The sequence below is a fragment of the Melopsittacus undulatus genome, chromosome 6 (assembly GCF_012275295.1).
Source record: "Melopsittacus undulatus isolate bMelUnd1 chromosome 6, bMelUnd1.mat.Z, whole genome shotgun sequence".
In the NCBI taxonomy this organism is placed as follows: Eukaryota; Metazoa; Chordata; class Aves; order Psittaciformes; family Psittaculidae; genus Melopsittacus; species Melopsittacus undulatus.
This window is the reverse complement of record NC_047532.1, coordinates 24739204-24760643: the sequence shown is the minus strand read 5'-3', so window position 1 is coordinate 24760643 and position 21440 is coordinate 24739204. Positions and strand designations below refer to the sequence as shown.

The window sequence follows — 21440 nt, the reverse complement described above, 5'->3', positions numbered from 1 at the left end:
CCCGAACAGTAAAGAATTTCTTCCTTATATCCAGTCTAATCCTCTGCTGTTTAAGTTTCAACCCGTTACCCCTTGTCCTATCACTACAGTCCCTAATTAATAGTCCCTCCCCAGCATCCTTGTAGGCCCCCTTCAGATACTGGAAGGCTGCTATGAGGTCTCCACGCAGTCTTCTTTTCTCCAGGCTGAACAGCCCCAACTTTCTCAGCCTGTCTTCATATGGGAGGTGCTCCAGTCCCCTGATCATCCTCGTGGCCCTGCTGTGGACTTGCTCTAACAGTTCCATGTCCTTTTTATGTTGAGGGCACCAGAACTGCACACAATACTCCAAGTGAGGTCTCACGAGAGCAGAGTAGAGGGGCAGGATCACCTCCTTTGACCTGCTGCTCACGCTCCTTTTGATGCAGCCCAGGATACGGTTGGCTTTCTGGGCTGTGAGTGCACACTGCTGGCTCATGTTCATTTTCTCATTGACCAACACCCCCAAGTCCTTCTCCACAGGACTACCATGAATTTCCTTTTTGCCCAACCTGTAGCTGTGCCTGGGATTGCTCCCACCCAGGTGTAGGACCTTGCACTTGGCATGGTTAAACTTCATGAGGCTGGCATCAGCCCACCTCACAAGTGTGTCAAGGTCCCTCTGAATGGCATTCCTTCCCTCTAGTGTATCAACAGAACCACACAGCTTGGTGTCATCGGCAAACTTGCTGAGGGCACACTCAATTCCATTGTCCATGTCAACGACAAAAATATTAAACAAGACCGGTCCCAACACCGATCTCTGAGGGACACCACTTGTTACTGGTCTCCAGCTGGACATTGAACCGTTGACCACAACTCTTTGAGTGTGGCCATCCAGCCAGTTCTTTATCCACCAAGTGGTCCACCTATCAAGTTGATGACACTCCAATTTAAGAGACAAGGATGTCATGTGGGACAGTGTCGAACGCTTTGCACAAGTCCTGGTAGATGAAGTCAACTGCTCCACCCCTGTCCATCACTTTTGTAGCCCCGTCATAGAAGGCCACCAAATTAGTCAGGCAGGATTTTCCCCTAGTAAAGCCATGCTGGCTGTCACCAAGCACCTTGCTCTTTTTCATGTGCCCTAGCATGCCTTCCAAGAGAATCTGCTCCCAGATTTTGCCAGGCACATAATGGTAACACCAGGATTTTGGCTGCTCTGACACATCCTTGAAACCCTACTGGCGTCATCTAGTGTCACAGATCAGTAACCAACTAATCATAGAGTCACAGAACAGTTTGTGTTGGAATGGACCTTAAAGCTCATTCAGTTCCAGCCCCCTGCCAGGGACAAGGACACCTTCCACTAGCCCAGGTAATCAGAACAAGACTGACTCCAGGGACACCTGATCAAATAGACAAGCAGCCAGAATGCTGCAGGAACAGAATGGCTTTGCCAGGTTTTACTGTGATTAGTAATTGGTAGTGTCCTGTTAGGGATTAATTGTGCTGTACCTGAATGCTTGAAGGACATAAACCCCCTGTTTAAAGCTCCATTTGGGTGCCTCAATTTGGCTGGGTCACTTCATATGCCTGAAAAAATACTTACACTTTTAATTGTATGCTTTGAATCCAGCCTCTTGTCTGTCAGCGTGGGCCCAGCAGGACTTTCTGTAACACAAGCCCTAGGTGAGGACCCCCACTGTCACACACAGGCACCAGATGACTTTCAGCTGGTGCATCCTACCTCCCCATCTCAGGTGCTCTTTTTCAGTTTGCAACAAGGTCAGGTACTGGGGCGATGGATTCAACAAATAAATAGGGTCCAAAGGAAAAGTCAGGGGTGTGATCATGTCCTTTAGGTTGCTTTCCAGCCAAGGCATGTGAGTTAGCATGGATCACCTGTGCAATGAGTTCTGCAGTCTTGCATCCAGCTCTAGGAACCCCAGCACAAGAAGGACATGGAGCTGCCTGAGTGAGTCCAGAGGAGGCCACAAAGATGCTCCAAGGGCTGGAGCAGCTCTGCTCTGGAGACAGGCTGAGAGAGATGGGCTTGTTCAGCCTGGAGAAGGGAAGGCTCCAGGGAGACCTTAGAGCAGCTTCCAGTGCCTAAAAGGGCAAGAAATTTGAAGAGGATCATTTTACAAGGACCTGTAGGGAAAGGACAAAGGGGAATGGATTTGAGCTGACAGAGGGGAGAGGTAGATTCAATGAGGAAGAAATTCTTCCCTGTGAGGGTACTGAGGCCCTGGCACAGGTTTCCCAGAGAAGCTGTGGCTGCCCCATCCCTGGCAGTGTTCAAGGCCAGGCTCACGGGGCTTGGAGCAACCTGGTCTAGTGGAATGTGTCCCTGCCCATGGCAGGGGTTGAAACTGGATGAGCTTTAAAGTCCCTTCCAACCCAAACCATTCTGTGATTCTATGATTCTGCTTTCCTTGAACAAGAGCAAACAGCTGAGACACTTCCCTGGGAGAACAGATGCCACTAATAAGGCAGTAAATAAAATCCATGTGCAGTGCTTTACAGTTCAGTTGTAATTAACTCTGCACTGCCAAAAGAACTGAAGCCGTAACTGCACATTAATTACACATTAATGTGAGCATTCATCCTCTCTCAGCTGGCTAGCTCTCTGGAGACCATGGCTTTTATTTCACTTTTGCATACGCCAAAACCACCGTGGCCCGGTGGGACCTGTGTAGAGCCAGAACATTGGGGCCGTTCCTGCTGCTCCTCCTAAAAGCCCAGCAAGGCTGACAGTGAATCCTAGCAAGTTAACATGAATTTGCGACAGCAGAAGGAGCAAGGTAAGAGTATGAAGGACTCCACTGCTCTCCAGGGACTGTGCCCAAACACACACAGCCCATAATACAGGTCAAATTCAAACCAATTGATGTTTGGGAATGCTTTATGCTGCCAAACCTGCCAGCAACACAGAGCCACACTGGATCAGTCCCTTGCTCTGGGTCCCTCCCAGCAGTGCCCCTGGCTCTGTGGGAGTCCCTGTTAATGCTGGGACTCAGCTCCACACTCCCAGAAGCCACCATGGTGCTGTCCTGGTATGGCTGCTGCTGCTGTGGGTGCTGGAGGAGGAACCTTGCTGCAGGGCAAGTAAAATGCCTCCGTCCTTGGTGGGAAAGCATTCAAATGACCGGTCAAGGGAGAACAAATGCTCTGGTCTGCCAGGGTTAAAGGCTCCCTTCTTGCATCTTCTCCCCAGTACCCAAAGGAATTGTTGGGTCCTGTTTCTCCAACAAACTGCCAGAAAAGATGTCTCCTCCCATTCCAAGGGCTTTTCCTGCAGTAATGCATCATCTGATGGCCATCTGTTACCGATATTCAACCATGTTTGTGTTCCTTCAATCCAGTGCCATCCATTATACATGGCCAGAATGGATTAGTGGGGCTCGGTTACACTTGAAAACTTCCACCAAGGGGCTCAAATACAGTCAAAAAGCAGCAGATCAAAGCCTTAAACACCAATCACCTGATCAGGATCCTTTACAGATTCAGCTTCTCAGTCCCTCCCCAGCCCTGTCAAAGGCTGATGCCCAGCACAAGACAGTTCTTGCGGGGACATGAGCTGATGCCACCCTGCAATACAGCCACAGCTCCGGAGTGTACCTTCCAGGGCTGCATCCTCACAGGGATGAGCAAAGCAGCATGGAAGAAAGCAGTAATGGTCCTTCTCCTCCAGTTGCAATTGACATTCTTCCCTCTCTCCAGCTTTATTCACGTTGGTGAGAAAGGTCCAGGAGGCTGGAATTGCAACCCAACGCCTAATGAACAGGAATCAAAAAGCCCCTCTGCAGCCACCAGCAGAGCAGAGGAGGGACACACAGACCACTGTGCAATCATGCCCAAAGACACAGCTATAAAAATAAAAGCTTTTTTATTATTATTTTTTAATATACCATTACAGAAACATCTGAGTAACATTCTCAATAGGACAGGCAGCTCCGCATCCCCAGGGTGAGCGCAGGCAGCTCCGGGATGTGCCATGCTGTGCTCCCAAGCTGCCAGTGCTCTCGGTGCACGACACTCCGCTCCTCACCCTCGCAGGGAGACGTGGCCCTCCCGGCATCAGGGTGTCACCTTTTTGTAGGTAATGTGGAGGTGCTGAGTCATGGGCTGCGTAGTGGTTGCCATTGAGACAGTTTGTTCGAGTTTCCCATCAGAATTGAGCCTGAATTTTCTGGTAATCTAAAAAAGGAGTACGAAAAGGAAGAACAAAATCAAGCAAACAGCTTCCACAGGATAGATTTCTCACCAATGCTTTCCACCTGCCCTTTGCCATCCTTGTGTTTGCTGTAAATGCACCACAGATGGAAGGATATGCTCAATACAGGCACACAAGCTCCAGTGAAAGGCAGGCATTCCTAAAATATCCTGATGGGGCCAAATACTGGACATATCTACATGGGCACCCTGATACTGTAATTAGTCCAGAAGACCAGCATTAAGAAGTAACACCACTGCCACACAAAGGTATCTAGACAAGATCTTACTATTCCCTTTCCTAAGGAGCTGCTACTGGCCACTTCTGGAGGCAGGATTCTAGGCTGGCTGGTCTGATTCAGCACATCAGTTCTTAATGATCCCTCTGTGTCTTGTAATGTATGAAACATTTTCTGAAGGCTGTAACCAAAAGGATAAGCCAGGATGCCTTGCGATACTACCAAGAACTCTTGACGGCAATCTGTAATTAAAGCATTCTCATCAACCTGCCCTCTTAGCTAAACACCTGGGGCTAGCAGTACTAGGTGAATATTTCACCACATGTACACTCACCTGTTCTACATGGGGCTTCTTGGCAAAGGAGATCCTGGCTATAGAGTGAGATGCTATAGACAGCTCTTGTCCATTCACCTCCCCTTCCTCCACCTCCACCAGACCTAGTGAAAACAAGGTCGTATATACTACTAGGTTACAAAGTTTACTCAACAATGTCACAGTTATTAGGCTATGTAACAGACCACCACTCTCCCTGAAGAAGTTTTGGCCTAGCACATACTAACAGCTGCAAATCCATGCAACCTCAGACATGTAATGCTGCTTAGAAAAACCTAGTCAGACAGACTTACTCATAACATATGGGAAAAGTATTGCATTGCAACTGGCAGCTTTCCCTTCAGAACCTGCTCCAGAGTTCTAGACACAAATTTAAATGTCAGCTGAGTTTTAACACTCTTTCACTTACAATAATTTAGACATAGTTCTCATTCAGTACCTGTAAGGTGTGTAACAAGTGCCAAGGTACTACAGCCACAGGGTGGGGCTTTCTCCTAGTTTAGGAACTAGCAAGACTGTACCGAGATCACTGTCAAAGATTGTTTAGGGAACAACAGGAAAGAAGCTTCCCTGGTACAGTGCTGCAGAGGCTCTTTGTAGTGCCACAGTCTGAGCAGGGTGTCCAATAGGGAAGCTGCTGTACTGGTCATACCAAACAGTCCTGACTGGAGAGGCTACAAAGGGGGTTTAAAACCACCATAGCCTCACCCTACCAGGGTCACAGTCTCGATCCTGCACTGCAGAATCCAGTATGGCAAGTGTTGATGTTGGTACAACAGTCTAAGTGGGATCTTCAATATCTCCCTACTTTGTACGAGCAGCTGGCCAAATATGACACGATAAAAGGAGGACACAAACCAAATCATGCACTTCTATATCTACCACAGGGTCCGCTGTGGCCAAGTCACAGAAGCAGAGGAAATGAAGCATCTTATCTGTATGCATTCCCCTGCCTCCCCACAAAAAAGACTAGGATGCTATGTAGGCATCAGGAATGTCATGGGCCACTTCTCACCTGTCATCATTAAGGCTTAGTCTGCAGTTCTTGTTAGAGACAGATGTTCTGTTGGTTTACAAAGCTATGTCTGCAAATACCAGCATATAATTTGAGAAAAGGATACTCCTCAAGTCTCCTGCATGCATGGTATTTCAGTTTGCCTGTCCTTGCCTTGGCCCTTCCTGCCACAGAAAGCTTGAAAGCTACAGTGTCTATACAAAGCCACACGGCCAGCCCTAGGAACACAGTGCTTTTGACACAAGCTCATTTATTAATCTGTTTTCACTGTGGATTCAGCTTGAAAAACAATGAAAAGGATTAAAAATGAAACTGTGAGAGATGCAGTAATTTTCTGGACAAATGATGACAGGGTAAGGACCTATTCTTCCCCCCCAGTGTGGTTATTAGGTGTGTACCTGTGTTCTGAGCACTGATGAAGGCCACCTTATTTGTGTCGGGTTTGAGGCGAATGAATCCACATTCTCGATGCATGGGCTTCCTGGTGTGCGGATGGAAGGCATTGAACCTGAGGAGAAATCGGAATACAAAAGCTGCTGTTGGTTGCACTGAAAATAGCATTTGGACTAATTTCATCTCAGAAGCAATGGTATTGTATTTAGCCACATGATTGCCTCCAGGATTATCTGAAGAGTAAACGACTGACAATGCTTCATGCTTGGGAAATGTTAATGTATAAAAATATGGTTCCTTTACAGGCACAGCTATTCCTTAGGGGCTGGAGTTATTTAAGTTCAAGCTTCAGATTTTTCACAGCTCCTGGGTCTTTAAGAGCTAGCTGAGAAAGTCCCTCAGGAAGTCAGACATTTCACAGATGCTGAAGCCATACTGTGTCTCAAATACTTCCTTTTCTCAAGTAAATATCTGGAATTACAATACCTTTATTTAGCTTTTAAACCTGGCAAGTTGCTTGGGGCTTTTTTTGTGTATTACTTGCTGCAGGCAGTAACAGAGCAGACTTATTTCTCTCATCACCCCCTTCAAAAAGAAAAAAAGTTCAGCTCTTCATGAGGCTTTATAGTTGTATGTTCAGTCACATGCAATGTGGGTGATTTTATATATATCATACAATGTTCATATATTACATTCGTGCAACACCACTCCTGAGTCTACACAGGTAACCAAATTAAACAGCAGCTTGAACACAACAGCAAGCTAGGTATATATATAACATAGCAGACTATCCTGTTGGTGTTTCTAAACTAATCTTTTTCTTTTCATACTGCTTTGCACAGTTTCCTACTCTGCATCCTTCTGTAGGAAAGGAGACAGAGGTAACCTCAGAGCTGCTAAATCTGCACAAGAACTCCCTCAGGTGACAGCAGTTTCCACACATGCCTCTGCTTTGCAACTGGGATGTGCCTACTGGAAATGGCCAACACGAGTCACCCTGGGCACTGTGACCCATCCTGGGCCTGCAGATTGTACTGTCAGCTGCCAGTCCCATGGTGGCAAGTGTGCAAGAAGAGCTTGACCAAGGGGCTCGGCCAGGTGCTGGCATGTCAGAAGCTGGAGTATTTATTTCTTAAAGCAGCTCTGAGAGCTGAAAAGCCCAAAGCAAGTATCTCCTTTGTGAAGTAAAATATAACGAATCACGTTGAGTCAACATTTCCTAGACCACGGGCAGCACAGAACAGCACATGGTACCCCTACACTTGGTGCAAGAAACCTGTGGGTTTCCTGGAGAGCCGGAAGCGGACACTCAGCTAAGGCATGCAGTTGAGGAGTAGTTTAGGTGTCTTGCAGCCGCTTCTTGCTCCTCCTGTTTGGTTTTGTCTCTATATAAAGGAGGTCTCCTTTTAAACTGTATGTTATACGAAGAACCAGGAATGACTTCTGCCTGTGGTGGAGGGCTGCATCTGTGCTAAGGGACTGTTCTAGCATCTCAGCCTCTGTGCTCTACAGCTTGTGAAGCCACAAACCCTATGGAGTCATGTCTCATTGTGGGATTATCTAGCATCACAGGAAGAACAAAAATCAGCCTTCTTACAGTGCCTGAAGTATTCAAGAGACATATGGACTGTCTTACAAGTAAAAAAAAACTTGACTCAAATCAGCAAATGTTCAGAAATTGGAGAAGGAGATGCAGACAGAGCATGACTGTCAGAGCTTTGCTTCTTTTGGAAACTGGATTAAAAATGTTACATACAGAGCTCTGCTCCAGTGAACAGTACACACCAGGAACAAAAAGCATCTTTCACACAGCACTGGCATCTTGTAATTGTTCCTTTCTCTGGTTTTCAAAGCAACAAACTTTCTAACTCACCCTCTCAAGTAAGTATTGGAGCAGCCCTGAACATTTAGCTAACATGTCACTTCCTCTAGATTTCTTTTTTCTTAGAACAATTACTTGCAACCAAGGATGTTAAGCTATCTGCCTCCTATCCCATGGAAGCTGTCAAATACTGTTTCTTTTCAATTTTCACAGTGGCGAAGACTGAAAACCATAAAATGGACAAACTTGACAGCTATGCAATAGCTCCTTCATTTATTTTATCTCTAAGTGGGAGTTTTACAAAACACAACGATAGCAGTCGTCATGCTATTTTACCCAAAGACACATTTCTAATTAGACAGCTATTGCCAGCAAAAAGAATGGTGAGTTTTTTTCTGGCCATGAAGACCATACATCTTTTGGCTAACATATACAGCCAGTGTACATCATGTTAAAGTGGAAGAATGACTGTTCTTTCAAAAGAGAGCTATGGAATTTGCATAAACAATAATCATGCCCATGCTGGGGCCATTCCTGGTACCCTAAGTTCCTCTCACTATTCTAAGTTATGGTCACATTCGCAGCACCCTGAGGTATACTTCTCATTGTGTAACACAAGAACTGTACACTGCACCATGCTCATAGTCCTGATCCTGTGCACGTGTCCTGCATGAGTTCACAAGTACAAACTCACTTCTGAAAGCTTCTGTGGAAGTGCACTTGTACTCTTGGGTGAGTAACTTTTCAGTGACTGCAGGTGTGCAGCTCTGAGTATGTTGCAATACCATGCCAATTAATCACAGGTTTTAAAGGAAAACAGAAGTCAGACCATACAGTTATGTACTATTATATCATCTCATTTGGTAAGTAAAAAGCTGTTTACTTTGCCACAAGAGAAACACAACCAACAAATCTCACTGGAGTTATGCCTGCTCCGGTGCAAAAGCTGCTGCCAACAGAGACAAACCCCATGACTTACGAGAAGTTGAGCATGGGCTGCCCCACGTGAGAGATGTGCACTTCTTCAAGGTACTGGAAGGGCTTCATTGTAGGGAAGGTGCCATCTCCTGGTGGGTCTGAGAGCCATGTGCCCAGCATCCAGGACAGAGGTTCCATCACAGGATTCAGCTGTGGAGTCTCTGGGGGGAGGAGAAATAAAAATGAAGAAAGAAATTGAGGGATCTGTGCTCTGCAGCTTGCCGAGAGCTGCCTATAGCTACGTGGAGGTGAGCACAAAACACCTCAGGAATGGTCCTGAGCAGCAACACTTTTCTCTAGGGCAGTGTCAGCTCCAAGGTGCAAAGGGAGATGGGGAACAGTCACAGAAAATAGGTGTGTTTTCAAACCTGCTCTTGGCCTTACATAGAGCACTTTTTCAGGTGGTCCATTTCTGCCTCCTCTCTGTTAGCTTGATCTGAAGAGAAAGCCCCCTCCCGTCTATACACAAGGAAGACAACTGAAATCTCAACATAAAAAATAAAATCACTAAATAATAATTGAATCTCTAATGCTCTGGCCTGGTTCTTCCCAAGCACCAAGGATGCTCCTATTTGTTTCAGATGCTAAGGAAGTAAGTCTTCACTTCAGAGGAAAATCATGCTGCAAACATATCCAAGATCAAAGTTTGGCTGCAGTTTTTCTGAAGAGGTTAACAATGACCTGCACTTGTACAGAGACACAGGGATCATTCAGGATTTGTTCTCCTTAGGCTCTGGACTAAGGTTAAGTGAAATGTTTTTAAAAGACTATGGAGCCTGCAAGTTAAAGCATAAATAGAAGAGAAATCTACTTCCCTTTGTCATTGCTTTTATTAAAAGCAACCAAGGTCTGTTTCACAATGTTAAAACTTCTTCAACAAATCATTTTAGAAGATGGGAGTTGAAGGGGGTTGTTTTCACACCTAGTAATATCATTTAATATGAGAACAAGCTACCTGCTCAGCTGGTCTAAAAGGCACAAATTCAGCTTTGGGGAGAAGTTATCACCTCAAGAGGTGATAACTGTGGGTAAAAATTTGCTTGCTCAGTCTGAGTTTCACTGTGCTCAGTCCCAAATATCAAGCTAAAAAGACTGAGCCAGGAGGAAGAACAGAGAGTATGTACCCAAAATGCCAAAGACAGGGTAAGAGGGTAAGAGAGAAGGTCTCCCAGATAAGAGACACTTTTGTTATTCATCCTCCCACAGACAGCAGGTTTCGGAAACCAGCTGGCATTTCATCAGGATGCAACCGATTAATCTTCTTTACCCTGAAGTATTTTGCAACTGAAGCAACAAGAGAAAACATGACAGCTCCCTATGAAATCAATGATAAAAATCTATGGCATCAGTCAGCCTTTGCAAAGGCTGCCCTGGCAGCCTGTGTGCTCACCACCAGCACACCAAGGTGTGCAGAAGGGGTGCCTACAATCCACACAGCAATGCTAGTGTACAGGACAGTATTTTGTTGTACTTACCTTCCACCTGTACTGTGAGCAGTCAAAGCAACAGAACATTATTTTCTGGTGTAACAAAGGCCTCAACACAGTGATAACTGATAATAAAAGTCCAAAACTTATTGCTACATGAAACCCCATACTCCTACACTGCTTCTTAAGAACTAGCTTCCCTTTGTACTGTCATGTTGAGAGCATGTAGTTTTGCAAGTAAGGAGAGTATCGCTACCCCATCCAACTGGTATTTGCCTTTCACTTGCTACTGCACACACTGCACTTCTTTCCAAGCTTTTTTCAGGCTCACTCCCACCATGGAAGAGAAGAGCAAAGCTCTGGAAAAGCCAGAAGACACTGCAGCTTGGGCTGCTGCTGCCCTCTCCTGGGTCAGGAGGTGAGGATAAATCCTAGAATCAGGACGCTTTCTGCTACCAGTGCTTGTATTATGGCACTTATTTTTTTTCTGCTTACCAACCTTCCAGCATTTAAAGAAAAGCATAAAAATTACAGGTAAAAGAAATAATTTTGGCTATTTTCACTCTTTATACCTGGTTATAGAGCAAGAGAAGTCAACTGATTGTTTCCAGCACCCACAGCTTGACCCCTTTGCCTTGCTGTGCAGCCTGGCTAGAGGGGCAGCCTTGTCTCACTTCTAAAAAGCTGGATTTCAAGCCAGATGAATGGTAAGGTGTAACTGTATATCCTGAAGTCTATGGCATGTGGGCAAACAACATGGCCAAGCAACCATTATTACCTGATAGCAGTGAAGCCAACATGAGATTTTTAGATCTTAAGTCACCTGGAAATGCTAAGAGTAACAGAAATGCTGGTGGGAAAAAGGACCAGAGACCCAATGAAGTGCAGAAGAGAAGACACATCCTGATCATATCCTATGCAGTGCTCTTCTTACCTTCAGTATTGGTCTCTGACTCATGGATTAAATCACTTTTCTCCCCTGGCAGCCTCTTGTTTCAGAGGGCTGAGAGTGGGAAAGCAAGAGTGAGGAGGCAGACAGGAGAGAGGCTAGTTGAGTCCATTAGGAAAGAAGTGATTTGAAAAGGTATTTGTTTCTTATGTCATGGTTTGGGTAGGTAAATGCAAGACTACTGAAGCAGTAAGAAGCAAAGTTTAAAGAAGAATATATCTTTGCAGAGCTGCTTTGTTTCAAGCAACTTGTTTATTGATGCAGTCACTGTCAGGAGGAATTTCACTGACGAAGGAGCATGTACTTCCCTTTTTTAAAGATCGAAACTCCTGGCACATCACTTTTACAAACAACTTGCTACTATGGCTTAAAGAGTGGGTGACAATAGCAAGAATACAAACCACACTTGAGAATTTTCAGTGCAAGAGATATTTTCTGTATGTTTAAAGCTTCAGGCTCAGATGAGGTGCTCTTAATGCTGGTTCTCTTGTATCCACATGCAGAGAATTCCTTTAATCTAATACTAAATCTGGACCTAGCAACTTTAGACCTCCATTTCTCTACAAAATCCAACTGAAATCAGCCACAACACTCACAAATTCCAACAGCTTGGGAGACAAAAACTGCATAAGGCACACAAGTGACCTGACCACCTAGATGTCTTTCCTTCAGGAAGCCACTCCTGCCAAAACCTGCCATGCCCAGCAGTTAGCCCCGTTTCACCATCTGACCCTACTTCATACCTCCAAACTCACAGATGAACTGTTGCCACATCTTTCTCATTCACAGAGGGGTTGGAAGCCAAATCCCTCCCTGCTCTAGTCACTAACAAACTCAGACTGGGACCAGCTCCCACACTTTGCAGTGGGAGAGAGGACATTCTTCCTGCCATATGACAAACCAGACAAAGCTGTCTGGACAATCCCCTCAGGCCATGTCCACACAGGCTTCAGCCAGCGTGGTTCTCAAATGGGATCCCTGGTGGATTTTTATCCACACTAGTACAAATTCCTACACAGCTTTATCAGTAAAACTGTGGAACGAGTAGCCAGCTGGTTGGTAACAAGGCAGCTAGGGCTACGTCGGAGGAAGCATGACCAGTAGGTTGAGAGATGGCATTCTCCCTCTCTACTCTGCTCTCGTGAGACTCCCTGCAATCCTGTGGGCTCCATCTATAAGAGGGACATGGAGCTGCTGGAGTGAGTCCAGAGGAGGCCACAAAGGTGCTCCAAGGGTTGGAGCAGCTCTGCTATGGAGACAGGCTGAGAGAACTGGGCTTGTTCAGCCTGGAGAAGGTTCCAGAGACCTTAAAACAGCTTCCAGTGCCTAAAAGGGCTACAAGAAATATGGAGGGACTATTGACAAGGACATGTGGTGGCAGGACAAGGCGGAATGGCTTTGAGCTGACAGAGAGGAGAAGTAGATTAGACGTTAGGAAGAAATTCTTCTGTGTGAGGGTGGTGAGGCCCTGGCACAGGTTGCCCAGAGAAGCTGTGGCTGCCCCATCCCTGGCAGTGTTCAAGGCCAGGTTGGACGGGGTTTAGAGCAACCTGGTCTAGTGGAAGGTGTCTCTGCCCGGCAGGAAGATGGGAAATGGATGAGCTTTAAGGTCCCTTCCAACCCAAACCATTCCATGCTTTCCCCTAAGCTGCAGGTATCTTAAGCAAAAAAAAACAAAACCACAAAACAAAACCAAAGCAACTCAAACAAAAACAACCCCCAAGCAAAAAAACAAATTCACACAGCATCTTCTCAGTCTTCAAAGTGGTGGGTCTACAGCCACAGCTGGGCAGCCTCCTGCAGTCCTTTCTTCGGTGTCACTGGATTTAAATCATCATTAAGGTTCTGGCAATTAAGGAGCAGCATTGTTCAGTGCACGTCTGCTATATTTAAGTACAAAAGGTGGCTTTGTGCCCTGCTGTCCTGAGTGTTGCACCCATTTATGCACTCTGCTGATGTTCCCCACAGTAAACCAATACAGCACTCCTAGCAGTGACATTCACTAACTCCATCTCTTCTCTAAAAACCAGGAATGGGATTATATTTACAAATTTTCACCTTGCTGCCTATTTTAGTAACTAGTTTCATGACCAAGCACTAATGTGTTATCACCGCTGTTTCTAATCTCAGTGGTAAGCCAGTTATGATACAACAGAAATGCTGGACATGAAACTAATCTGGAATGTGTACTCAGCATGGTCATCACCTCTGTACTCTGGAAGTCATCTGTTGGGAACTATTAATAATTACACCTTTTTTGCTTTTTGTCCTTGGAGAGCCAACCTATGTGGGAGACAGCTTCATTTTGTCTTTTCTTTCCTCCTTCCTCTAGATGTCTTCATTCTTCTCTAGTCTGACTACAATAGCATTAGAGAATTTTAAAGATTTTGAATATCCTTTGAATACCCTTAAAACCAACCTGGTCCTTTTGCTGGAACCTGCATGCTGCTGAACATAGTTTGGATCCTGTTTAAGGTTCACAACTTAAGGTAACAACTATTTAAGAATACCATTCAGAGATCTTCCCCAGGGCTGGAGAGTTATGAGTGACAGGGTGTGGGGGATAGTATGGACAGGGACCTAGGGCAGTTGACAGCTCCACCGCAGCAGTTCACCCCTGAGCAAGTGCAGAATCCAGAAAAACTAGTACAATATTTGGAAAGAGTATGCTGTCATCCTGCAATTCCAGAGACACAAATCACTGCAACATGCTGGGGCCTGGTCCAAGGAGAAATGGACATGAAAATCATCACAGTTACTGAAGAATGGAAGCAAGGCCATCACAAGAACAAGAGGAAGAGGCAGAACAAGAGATAACCTCTAGGTCCCTGCCCCCAGGTGAGCTGCAGGATATGCAGAAAGATTTCAGCATCAGACAGGTGAGCAGATTATGACCTGGCTACTCCAATGCTGGGATAACAGAGCTGAACTAGTAGGGAAGCCAAGCAGCTGGGAACACTTGCTAGGGAAGAGAGAATTGACAAGGCAATTGAGAGAGGGACTGTCAGCCATGAAGGTAAGACTTCAAGGAAGATGTTATATGCTATCCAGGCAAGTGGAATGCAAGAGACAATACGGTTTACTGGACTGTGTGGGTCAGGTAGCCTGACACCTCAGTCCCACAGGAGTATAAGGCTCTAGTAGACACTGGTGCACAGTGTAACCTGATGCCACCAAGCTGCCACGGAGCAGAACCTGTCTGTACTTCTGGTGTGACAGAAGGATCCCAAGAGGTGAAGACTGCCTCAGGAACAGGTATTTAAGGGACCCAAAAGGGTATCGATGGGCTTTTGGTATTGCTGTCTTGGAGATGGAGGAAATTGAGCAGCTGTCCACCTTGCCTGGTCTCTCAGAGGATCCTTCTGTTGTGGGGTTGCTGAAGGTCAAAGAACAAGTAAGTTTGCCGAGGTGAAAGCCATCCAGCTAGCCTTAGACAGTGCTTAACAAGAAGAACAGCCAGTACTTTATACTGACTCATGGATGGTGGCAAATGTCCTGTGGGGGTGGTTGTAGCAATGGAAGCAGAGCAACTGGCAATGCAGAAGTAAATCCATATGGGCTGCTGTGGCAAGATATCACTGCCCAGGTGCAGAACCTGGTGGTAAAGTGCTCTGTGCTTACAATGATGGAAGCCACTACTAGATGGTGGAACTTCAGCTGTCCCTATCTCAGATAAGGCAGAAAAAAGAAGTCACAAGCAGCACCAGCCATCTCAGAACAAAATCACTTTTCTTCCAAAATCTAGCTCCAAGTTACTACCCAGCTGCCAGGTTAGCAGTGCCTGCCCTGGTAAAGCAATCTTTCTGACAGCACATTTCTGCAACCCACTGTAACTGGACAGGGACACACTGCTGTTCAAGTCCTGCTCAGACAAATGAAAGTACAGCATCCTACATCCTTGTACAACCCCACTTCTCAGTGCTACCATGCAACAGGACTTTGTTGGTTATTTTCTGCAACACAAATGAAAACCTATTGCCACTTTGATGTGAAACGTCGCCTCAGGCCCCACAGACCGAGCATGAGAAATCCATCTTGGTGCATCACCAGTCATTTTAATGTTTGAGTCTTTCTGCTTGTCCCCAAAGTTCAGCTATGATTCATTCATATATAAAAAGCATAAATAACCCCATTTCTATGCTGGCTTTCTACAAATATTTAAAGATAAATCTAAGCTGGAAGGATATATGATTTCCTACACATTCCTAGCAAAATTCTAACCATTTTTCACATGGACTAATTTTGCAAACTCTCCTGCCTTTAACATGACCTTCACAAAAGCAGACACACAGTGCTAGAGTCCACATGTGCTCAAACAACTGAATTCTAACAGCTTTACCTCTGATAAATAGACACTTAAATCCCGTTGAATCATACCTGTGTTTGTTCCATTGCCAGCCATAGTTCACAGGGTTATTTTCCTATTGCTTAGTCTAGCTTTCTAACCACCTTTGCCCACCAGCAAGTGCTTTGCGCAGGGCTTGTAAGATGGCTATGAGGGAAGTGATCTCATGATTAGGTAGAACAAGTTTTCCCAGTGCCTTCTGGGAGATGTAGTTTTACAAAAGCACCAAACTCGCACACATTAAGACAAGGCGATCTTGTGGAAGGAGCATCTCAGATATCCTGTATCTGCTAGCACTGCGGGAGTATGACACAGCAGAGCTGCAAAAACTTCCAAGCAGAACAAGACAGTAAGTTAGTACTTGTGTATCAGGGGATGGGGCTGTTAGAGTAGTCTCCCCTGCCTCAGGACACTGGATCCATATTTGCTCACTGTTTCTCCCTAATTTCTCCCAGTGCATCCTATTCTCCAGAAGACACATTTAACATTGTTCTGTCTGGTGCACTGTGCCTAACTGCACTCCTTTGCTGGAAGTATTCCTCAACTTGTGGCTCATGGACCTCAGAAGTGGCTCACAAGACAGCAGGAAAAATTTTCCTGCCGAACAAGTGAGCAAATTCGAAGTTTAAATGGAAAAGATCATTGTAGCAGCTGTGGACGAAAGAGCCCAGGACTTCTAAAACCTGTTAGACTATTCCCCTGTTAAGACACGTTGGGCAACAACGCTTGAGTGCTTCATATGATCATTTAGGTTGGAAAATACCCACTGTGACAGAGCACACCGTGAGCCAAACTCACCCAGACTGAGTCACCAATCCTGAAGTGTGGCTGACAGGGACTGCACATACAGCACTTCTACTGAAACCTGCTCTTTCCAGCCATCTGTAGTTTGGGTACAGGCAGCAGAAATTAACTTGTCTCACTGGAGGAAAACACCAGCTGAGAACTAGTACCAAAATGAAGAGCTGCTTAATGGGTGCAGGCTCAAGCTCACTTTTCTGCTTGGGATTTTGTGGAAGAGGTTGAATATCAGCAAAGAGAGGTCCCACAGTGCATGGAGCTGGGATGCAGACATGTAACAACCTGCACAGCCACTCCAGTCAGTTACTGCACTTACATTCCCCATCCCCAAGGCACTTGTGCTTAGAAGAAAAAAATATGCAGGCTCAGGTTCACAGCTAATAGCATCACCTCAACTACACATCAGATGATTTAGGACAACTGAAATGGAGCTACCAAAGTCTATAATTATTATTAACCTAGTATGTCAGCTGACTGTATTTGCATGAATACCAAAAAGCCTTTCTTCAATTCAGCTTTGTATTCCAGTAAAACTTAGTGTCTAGGCATAAACAAGACTCTGCCCAGCAGCAGTCAGCTGCACTTATTCAGGTGTCCCTGCCCATGCCAGCAGGGTTGGAACTAAAGGTCCTTTCCAACCCTAACTATTCTATGATTTTGATTGCCATAAACTATTACTATGAGCACACAAAAAACACTGCAAGGCGGAAGAGCACCCAGATTAAGCTTAAAAGAACAAAAAAGCAAGAAGCAAGCCACCCACCAACAAACCCTTCCAAAAGGTCACCAGCCAAAGGGTTCCATAAGAACTGCCCATTGCTGGCAGAACATTATCAGGTAATGAGTTGATTGATTAATTTTAAGAAGTACAATTTTCCCTTAGAAAATTGATATGTCATTCTTATGTTCTTTAGAATATATTCTTAATACATAATTCTCATGTTCTCAAAGACACATGTATAAAAGCCTTCATCCCAGGAAAGAGAAGAAAAATCATAATGCTTTCTAGAATAAAGAACATCCTTCAGGACACTATTTTTGCAATGAGTGTTTCACTGAAGGTATTCCAACAAAGCTAGACACCCTTCTTCATATGAATATGTGTGTGTGTGTGTATGAGAATGACAATTATGGAACCCTAAAACTGTATTTAGTTCTTCTCTTTGTTTAGAAGAAGCCATGAGGTTTCCTCTCCTAAAGAAAAGAACAAGCATTACCATCACGGAATAGCTAATCGTCTATGGGTGACAGCTTTTCCAAGAAAGCCCCGAGTCATGCATCCTTCAGAAGGCAACCCAACATCTCCCCAGCAGCCATACAAGCATCAAACATCATTACATGGTCCTAAACTCTTCCCCAAAATTGTATCTTGCAACTAGAGTCATTGTATAGAAGTTTTATCAGCTGTATATTACAGCACTCTTTTTCTTGCAAGAAAAAGGGTTATGGCCCAACTTACCTCTTCGTAACAACCTTTTTACAGGACCTTATCCCTGAGTTCCCCAACATTTTCAGGTGTCTCTTGGGTTTCACTGATAGAGATTCACCATCTCTTCCCACTTTATTATCTGCTCCCTGATGACTTCTGCCTTCCGAAGAAGGAAATGATCAAACCAAACACAGGCATTCAGCCAGAAAAAGTGACCTTACTGTGTTATCATGCCATTGTCATATTGGATACCTACCACCTCACCAAGATTTCCTATCTCCCAAGCACTGAGCACAGCATATGAAATCTAAGATCAGAAGCACTTCTTACATCACTGGAAAAGGCTCCAGCAGTTTTCTCAGATAACTGCTGCCCAAGACAGCTCATTTACACACCAAAAAAATCCACAGACATACTCCAAAGGAAGTCAAATCCCAACAGGTGCTATTGAGTCACAAACAAGTTAAAACAACCCAGGAAGGAAAAAATGTCCTCACAAGAGTTGTCTGCAACATCATGACCCAACATACCATTCCAAACAAGGATTCACCCTCAGAAACTTTTGGTATGTAAGAGATAGCTCATCTGCCCAAAACCCTAATTCTTTCACCAGTACCAGTTGGTCTAACACAAGCTGCTACTACTCCTTCCAAAAAATATACCTTTCTCCTACCTTCTACCCATCATGTCTTTACAACCTCTAATTTAAACAGCCTCTTATTGCTAAGAGGGCATACTGACCACAGTCCTGGGATAGCAGGCTGTTCAAGTAAGGGAAACTGATCCTCTTCAGCTCATCTAGCTTCTCCTTCAGCTTCCTGACTTGACTGTCAGAGCGACTGACCCTCTGCCTCAAAAGTCTCAACTCTCCATTCTTCTTTTCTACCTGCTCCCGCAAGCAGCACACCTGACTTTTGCTCTGCCTGGAGGAGAAACAGTACGAGTGGAGGGAGTCGATGAGTTTGCAAGCTCCTGAGGCTGACATGATAACCTCATTGATTGACATGGGGTTGGCATCTGTGTCACCCTTCTGCCCCACCACAGCCTCAGCAGCAGCCTGAGGGGTGAGGTCTGCTGGGGACGCCGACAAACCCTGCAAAGGTTTCTGAGGGGTAGCGGTGAGGGATGAAGTAGGGGAGCCTTCCCCTATAGCCTTATTGGGCCCCATCAGATGGCTGCTGCAGCTTGGTTCCACATCTCTCTTTGGCCTTTTCCTTTCTAGCTGCTCTTTAGGGAAAGACGGCCTCTCTCTGGCATGCTTAGAGGAAAAGCTGTATGAATGAAGGGAGCCGATGAACTTGCAAGCACCAGAGGCGGCAGGGGTGAAGTCGTCGACTGACACACCACTTCTGTCTGCTACCCAGCTCCCCGTCCAAGTGGCTTTCCGGCAGTCCTCCACAGAAGATCTCTCAGGCTTTTTCTGAGCGCCAGGCTTTGCAATCAAATTATCACCTAACGTCCTTCTCCGAGGGCTGTCCAGCTGGCTGTGGAGGTTCTCTTCCTCCTCAGACATCGATTCACGTTTCGCTTGCAACGATGCCTCCTCCATCTCCTTTGTCCCTTGCATCACCATGAAGTCCTTGCCAGAAGACGAGGTCTTTTCAACTACCTCACAGCCTCCTTCCCTTGGGTTTTCTCCATGCTGCAGTGGCACCTGGCTCGCTATTTTTCTTCTGCTCCTGACATAATCCAAGTTGTCGTGTTTTTTCTCCACAAGCTGGAAGATTGTAGGAACAGCAGTGGGCTTCAGCAACCGGTGCTGGTCTTCCAGCCGCTTAGAAAAACTGTCTTTGGTGAAATGCTCACTGCAGAGAAATGAGTATTTAGTGGGAGTCCAGTTGTCCCTTTGAACAGCTTTCAGCCACTGAATCAGACGCTTTGAATCCTTCAGAGGGAATCTAAAAAAATCCAAACAGACAAAACCCGTGTAAATATAAACTGCATTTTAGAAATCAGAAGGGTTGGTACTCTTAGGTTTAGGAATTTTTTGTGAAAGATATATTTTAACAGGTTACGCTCTTTAGTTCACTTCAGGCTGAAACACTCAGTATTGGTTTCCCTCCATTAATAGCTCCAGAACAGAACAGAGGTTATTTTCCTTTTCATCAGCAACTGACCCATTACTCAGCTGTCCCATTTGTCCTACAACAAACACAACAGCCTGTGTGCAAGGAACGAGGATGCAATTGAACACTCAAACACTCCAGCTCAGGCAGCACACTGTCCACTCACTGCCTCAATAACCCTGTTCATGTTTATGCCGGGTCCATTTAGTAATGCAAAAACACCTGGACTGATAAAAAAGACTTAAGAGTAGTTGAATGAGGTGCTTTTTCCTAACAGAGTGGCACCACTTGCCTGAGATAAAGACCTTCCCTTAGGGACTCACCAGTGGCAGCATCCCCAGGGAGGCCCCCCTGGTGTGGGCAGCCGCTGGGGGGCTAGAGAGGCGTTGGTGTGAGCCTGGGTCCAGGCCCTGCGGCAGCGAGGGCAGCTCGCAGCTGTCAACAGCCGTTAAGGAGCCTAAAACTGGTCCCCAACGCTGCAGGAAACAAAGGGCGGCCGCTGCCGCTCGGGGGCCGGAGGTGTCGGGAGGGCCGGGCAGGCACGGAGACAGAAGCGCCGTGAGCCCGGCTGCCCGGCCAGAGCGAAGCCGGGAAGTGAAGGAGACGCGGGCACGGCACCTGCGGAGGGCCGAGCACGTCGGGGCTGAAGCGGGCCGGGCGGCCACCCTTACCTGTGGAAGGAGACGGCGCCGCGGTGCGCCTTCCCCTGCCGGTTGGAGCAGTTGGCGGCGGCGCAGCAGATCACCATCTCCGGCCGCCGCCGGCCGGGCCCGCCCCGGCCCCCGCCCGCCGGCCCGGGCCCCCGCCTGCCGTACAGCAAGATGGCGGATCCAGGTCACCCCGGCCGCCCCTCCGCCTTTGGGGAAGGGGTTTCTGTACGGCACTACCGTCAGCCAAGATGGCAGCCACCACACGGCGCCGCCATTTTGGCTGAAGAGTGTCCGTACAGCGCCGATGCTGTAAGGCGCGTGGGGAAGGGGAGGGGGATGAGTGGGATATGGGGGATCGCTCCCGGCGCCACTCGCTTGCCTCCTCGGCGCTGCAGGGCGTTCGCCTCCCGACGAGCCGCTCGGTCTGCAACAGCCGAGCCGTCAAAGACGTCTCCGAGAGGGGTCGGGCGGGGGGAGGTCTATCCTCCCGGGGGAAGAGGGGCAGAGCTCTGCCGGCTCAGTACAACACGATGGTCACACTCGTACACCGGAGCTTTCCCGAGCGTACGTGTCGAGGGCCGCTCCCGCCGGCGTCGTGCGGAACAAACAGCGCCCTTACGCGGCGTCACGCCGCCTTCGCCTAACCCCAGCTCCGCTGCCCACACGGCACCTCTCCCCATGCCGCGCCGCCTCTCCGTACGGCAAAATGGCGTCCTCCAGTTCTCGTAGGAAGCAGCCCGGCGCGCTGAGTCGTGACGAGCGCCGCCGCAGCCAACCGCCGCGGACGCCGGCGGCTAGCGGCGCTCCCATTGGGTG

The 21440-nt window shown here is 46.8% G+C and overlaps 1 protein-coding gene across 3 annotated transcripts; it reads right to left on the bottom strand.

The window, feature by feature from the left end:
• Nucleotides 1-3833: 3833 nt before the first annotated feature.
• On the bottom strand, nucleotides 3834-20756 carry THAP4 (THAP domain containing 4). Of its 3 annotated transcripts, XM_034063657.1 has the most exons (6): nucleotides 20646-20756; nucleotides 18650-19806; nucleotides 8959-9118; nucleotides 6163-6272; nucleotides 4750-4853; nucleotides 3834-4161 (listed from the first exon to the last, which is right to left on the bottom strand). In XM_034063657.1, exons 1-6 carry the CDS (start codon nucleotides 20720-20722, stop codon nucleotides 4042-4044), a joined length of 1728 nt encoding a protein of 575 aa, XP_033919548.1. In that variant the 5' UTR covers nucleotides 20723-20756; the 3' UTR covers nucleotides 3834-4041. The 3 variants fall into 3 exon arrangements, with proteins under 3 accessions (XP_033919548.1, XP_033919549.1, XP_005151074.1); XM_034063658.1 differs by lacking the exon at nucleotides 4750-4853; XM_005151017.2 differs by lacking the exons at nucleotides 18650-19806; nucleotides 20646-20756 and adding an exon at nucleotides 15711-15840.
• Nucleotides 20757-21440: the final 684 nt, after the last annotated feature.